General features: G+C 50.4%; 1 protein-coding gene across 3 annotated transcripts in view; it reads left to right on the plus strand.

Moving 5' to 3' along the window:
* The window catches only part of ZNF786 (zinc finger protein 786), a 17,601-nt gene extending 12,689 nt beyond the window's left edge, over nucleotides 1-4,912 (plus strand). For 2 of the 3 annotated variants that reach the window (XM_023736858.1, XM_023736859.1), the window contains exons 3-4: nucleotides 1,679-1,831; nucleotides 2,774-4,912. In XM_023736858.1, coding sequence (XP_023592626.1) covers nucleotides 1,679-1,831; nucleotides 2,774-4,431 — 1,811 coding nt within the window. In that variant the 3' untranslated portion in view covers nucleotides 4,432-4,912. The remainder of the gene's footprint in view (nucleotides 1-1,678; nucleotides 1,832-2,773) is intronic. The other variant, XM_023736860.1, reaches the window with a different exon arrangement.
* The last annotated feature ends 657 nt before the right edge of the window (nucleotides 4,913-5,569 follow it).

Raw genomic sequence — 5,569 nt, forward strand, 5'->3', positions numbered from 1 at the left:
ATCAAAGACTACAGCCTTCAGTATGGATTACACCTTAACATAAAGAAAGCAAAAATCCTCGCAACTGGACCAATAAGCAGCGTCGTAATAAGTGGAGAAAAGATTCAAGTTGTCAAGGATTTCCTTTCAGTTGGATTCACAATCAACAACCATGGAGGCAGCAGTCAAGAAGTCAAAAGACACATTGCATTGGGCAAATCCGCTGCAAAAGAACTCTTTAAAGTGTTAAAAAGCAAAGATGTCATCTTGAAGACTAAGGTGTGTCTGACCCAAGCCATGGTGTTTTCAACCACCTCATGTGCATGTGAAAGCTGGACAGTGACTAAGGAAGATCAAAGAATTGACACCTTTGTGGTGCTGGCGAAGAATACTGAATATACCATGGACTTCCAAAAAAATGAACAAATCTGTCTTGGAAGAAGTACAACCAGAATGCTCTTTAGAAGCAAGGATGGTGAGACTATGTCTCACGTACTTCGGACATGTTATTAGGAGCAATCAGTCCCTGGAGAAGGACATCATGCTTGGTAGAGTAGAGGGTCAGCAAAAAAGAGGAAGACCCTCAATGAGATGTACTGACACTGTGGCTGCGACAGTTAGTTCAAGCATAACAATGATTGTGAGGATGGTGCAGGACTGGGCGGTGTTTCATTCTGTTGTTCACAGGGTTACTATGAGTCAGAACCAACTCGATGGCACCTAAGAACAACAACAATCAGGCAAAGAACATGATCAGTTGCAGTGCTTGCAGAGGGCAAAGGGAACATGAAATGGGTGGTGGAAGAAGGTAGTTAGTTCTAAATACCAGCCAAGACCTTGTGACCAGTTGCAGAAATGAGGACTGTCATTATTATGAATATTCCTTCCTTGTATGTTTGCATTCAAATATTTTTCTTTCACTCATAAAATACAAGATTTAAATAGGGCCAGCGCATTTTCCATTGTACGCACGTTAGCTGTGTCATGTTAGACGCACGTATGACTTTGTAATTGTCTTTATTTACAAATTGTGTATGGTTTAAGGAGATGGGTCCAGGTGCCAACTTGACAAGAGGTGGACTGTGATGGTTAAGGTTGTGTATCAACTTGTTGGGCCATGATTCTCAGTCATTTGGCAGTTATGTAATGATATGGTTTAGCACTTATGTAATGATGTAGTTATCCTCCATTTTGTGATATAATGTAATGATGTTCATGATGTGATCTGATATGATCAGACAATCAGTTGTAAGGGGAGTTTCCCTGGAGGTGTGGCCTGCATCCAATATATATGGATGTTCTGGGAAAGCTTGCTGCCTCTGCAGCCCGTGAGTCAGCAGCCTGCCATCTGACCTGCTGTTCTTGGGTTCGTTAGCCCCTGCTAGCTACATGAGGCAGGAGAACCCTCCAGCCTGATGCCTGACCCCTGGACTTGGGGCTTTCCAGCCTCTACAACCACGTGAGCTGTTTCCATGAGAGAAATCTCTAAGTTTCAAATAAAAGTATGTATGTATGTATGTATGTATACACATCACTGGTTTTGCTTCTCTAAAGAACCCAGCCTAAGACAGCCTGTGTTTTAACAGCTCTTCTCATATGTTGCTGGAGGAGTGAATTTTGAGAAATTTAGAAACAAGTTGGTGTTCTTTAAACTTAGTGCTCAAGGAAACCATATACCTTGTTTGACTTCTCTGTGCAGGTGATGGAATTCCTAAACCGGAACTAATATCCTGGATTGAACAGGGTAGAGAGCCCTTCAGGAATTGGGGAGAATCACAGAAATGTGAAAACATAATTTGCTCCTCTGCTAATATACATTTTGATACAGTTCTTGAAGGACAGCTGTTTTGGGGTGAGTATTAAGAAATTGGAGTCTGGCCCTTAAGATACCACATTTAGTTTCTTAGTTCCCATTCTCTGATTTTGTGTTCCTGTTCGGCTGGGATGAGGCTTGCCATCTGATACATTCTAAAGAAGTCCCTGGGTGGTGCAAATGGTTAAGTCCTAGAAAGGTTGAGTTTGAATCCATGCAGAGGCATTGCGGAAGAAAGGCCTGGCGATTCTGAAAGGTCACAGCCTTGGAAACCCTACTGGAGCAGTTCTGCTCTGCACACTTGGGATTGCCACGAGTCAGAATCGACTCCACGGCAACTGACAATAACAGTGACGTATTCTCATCTTGGCAGTTCGCAGTGCAGGTGGTTAGGAGTGTAGGCCCTGGAGCCGGAGTCTGGATCTTGCCTCTGCTGGTGACCTTGGACAAGTTATTCAACCTGTCTGTACTGTAGCTTCCTGATCTATAAAATGAAGACAGTAAAAGTACCTACATGATGGGATTGTCATGAGGATTAAACTGATAAATGTATGTAACTTGTTAAGATGACACGTGGCACACAGAGCTCAGTTAAGTTATTCTTACCAGTGAAAGGGAAAGCACAAAATCAGAGGCTGGTTACCTGCAGCCTTGTGACCTAAACTGCTCCCTTCCTCCCTGGAGACTGCCATTTGCTTCTGAATGCTTAAACATGAGCTCTCCTGTGTTTCTTAGTGTGATGGGCGCATCTGATATTTTTGGATTCTTGAAAGTATCAAAGTATGGCCTGAGAAGGTCAACTGGGGGCATCACTGGGACTCAGATGCAGGCAGGGTCCGGAGTCAGGCTCTACACGGGCCTATGTTTTCCTGCCACCAGGTCCAGAAGTGCATGTGGCTGGGTGCTCAGGGGCGCTGGCAACATAAGCCCTTGGTTGTGCCCAGGCGTAGATGGGAATGCTGACTGCACTTTCGTTTCCAGTTTCAGGGTGCTGGCCAGCTGTGAAGGCAGGAGAGAGAGAAGGCCATTTCCTGCGACAGCCTTCACACAGCCGGTATTCCTTTGGAGCCTTACTAGGAAAAGGGGAAGAGGAGTCCTTCCCACCTGACGCTGTTCACACTCTCAGGAGATCCCACAGAAGCGACATCCTGGTGCCGCCTCCAGCTGCCCGCAGCTCCAGGGAGGTGCCTGGAAGGGATGGAGCCCCGGGCCGCGTCTGCGGGGAGAAGGGCGGCAGGCAGGGCCTTGCTGGGACCGGCCTGCAGGCCAGGCCGCGTCGGCTCCAGGGTGGCCGGGCCTTCCCCTGGGAGCTGGGTATGCAGCGGCCCTTGGCAGCGCCTGTGTGGGAGGCCCCAGCCCAGCACCCGGAGCCTGCTGTGCGCTCCGGCCCAGGTGGGCCCCGGGCGGAGAATCCCGTGCAGGTCTCCCAGCGTGGCCCACACTTTCCACAGAGGAGCGGTGGGCAGGCCTCCTGGGGGAAACACCCGAGGCCGGCGGCCACTGAAGGAGCTGTGCCCCCGGGGCTGTGCCTAGGGAAGGAGACGGCCTGGGATCCCGGCGCAGGCAGGAGGCGGGACTTGGAGGCGTCCCTATCTTGCAGGGATTGTGGCTGGAGGCTTACCGGGCTTTGCGGACCTCCGGGGCTCGGCCAAGCCCGCGGCACGGACCAGCCCTCCTGTTGTGCGGCGTGTGGCAGGAACACCCACCCCAGGGCACAGCGTCCTGGCTCTGGCGACAGGCTGCTCCCGGGCACTGAGTGTGGCGTGTACTTCCAGCTGCGGGCCCACCCGCGGCGGTACCGGGGCACGCGGCCCTTCTTGTGCGCCCAGTGCGGCCGGCGCTTCACCCACCGTTGCAAGCTGCGCGAGCATGAACGCGTGCACAGCGGCGAGCGGCCCTTCCAGTGCGCAGAGTGCGACAAGACCTTCCGCCTCAAGGGCATCCTGAAGGCCCACCAGCGCACGCACAGCGAGGAGAGGCCCTTCTCCTGCGGCCAGTGTGGCAAGGGCTTCACGCGGCAGTCGAAGCTCACGGAACACCTCCGCGTGCACAGTGGGGAGAAGCCCTTCCTGTGCCCCGAGTGTGACCGCAGCTTCCGCCTGAAGGGCCAGCTGCAGAGCCACCAGCGCCTGCACACGGGAGAGCGGCCCTTCCCATGCCCCGAGTGCGGCAAGTGCTACCGGGTGAAGGCCGACATGAGGGCACACCAGCGCCTGCACGGTGGTTCCATGCCCTTCTCCTGCGAGTGCGGCAAGGGCTTTGCCAAGCAGTCCAAGCTGGTGGAACACATCAGGATACACACAGGTGAGAAGCCCTTCCAGTGCCGCACGTGTGACAAGAGGTTCCGCCTGAAGGCACAGCTGCTCAGCCACCAAGGCCTGCACACGGGGGAGAGACCTTTCCACTGCCCCGAGTGCAATAAGAACTTCCGGGAAAGGGCCCACATGCTGAGGCACCAGCGCATCCACAGGCCCGAGCGGCCCTTCTCCTGTGGGGACTGCGGCAAGGGCTTCATCTATAAGTCTAAACTCGCGGAACACACCAGAGTGCACACCAAGTCCACCAGTGTGCAAAGTGAGCCTGAGATTAAGAAAAGGCTTAGTCAGCTATTTGCAATGATAGAGGCCGACTGGAGTTGAGGCAGGCAAGGCAGAATTGACACTGCCTGGGAATCCACAGCAACAGTAGCCAAAGCCAGCTGGTAGACAGATTTTCTGAAAAGGGCCCTCTCTGAGCAAGAATGTAACACCAAGCCCACTGCCATGGAGTTGATTTCGACTCATAGCAACTCTACAGGACAGAGTAGAACTTCCGCATAGGGTTTCCAAGGCTGTAAATCTTTACAGAAGCAGACTGCCACATCATTTCCGCAGCGCGCTCATGGTTTTGGCTAGCAACCAAGTGCTTTAAACACTGTGCCACTAGGGCTCCTTAAGAATGTACTGCTACTTAGGAATATGAGAAACCACAAAGAATTTAAAACATAACCAGTTGTATTTCTTATCCATTGATAAAAAAGAGACATTTACCCTTTCTTCATTGTCATGGATTGAATTATGTCCCCCCAAAAATGTGTTCTCAGTTTGGCTGGGCCTTGATTCCTGGCATTGTGTGATTTCCCTGTATGTTGTGAATCCTGCCTCTGTGATGTTAACGAGGGAGGATGGGTGGTAGTTGTGTTAGTAAGGCAGGACTCAGTCTACAAGATTGGATTGTGTCCTGAGGCAATCTCTTGAGATATAAAAGAAAGAAGTGAGCAGAGAGATACGGGGACCTCATACCACCAAGAAAGCAGTGCCAGGAACAAAGCGTGTCCTTTGGACCCGGGGTCCCTGCACACAGAAGCTCCTAGTCTGGGGGAACATTGATGAGAAGGCCGACAGAGAAAGCCTTTCTGTGGAGTTGATGCCCTGAATTTGGACTTTTAGCCTACTTTACTGTAAGGAAATAAATTTCTCTTTGTTAAAGCCATCCACTTGTGGTATTTCTGTTGTAGCAGCACTAGATGACTAAGACAATCATCTTAAGTGGTAATTTTCCCCCAAACGCTAAGCCAGCTCTGAAATCCCAGCTTGAATTAAGACAGGAAATTCCTCCAGTACCACTGTCAAAGCTGAAAGGATCTGGGTGGCTATCAAATGTTAACTCTACTGTTTTTTTTTTCAGAGTATGATCCTAAACTGTGGGTTTAAATCCAGTGAGTTTTGTCACAGGTGTTGAGATGACACTGGATTTGTTTTTGATTCATTTCTTTTAAAGCCATTTGATAACCGTGAA

The sequence above is a fragment of the Trichechus manatus genome, unplaced genomic scaffold (assembly GCF_000243295.1).
Source record: "Trichechus manatus latirostris isolate Lorelei unplaced genomic scaffold, TriManLat1.0 scaffold00093, whole genome shotgun sequence".
Lineage (NCBI taxonomy): Eukaryota > Metazoa > Chordata > Mammalia > Sirenia > Trichechidae > Trichechus > Trichechus manatus.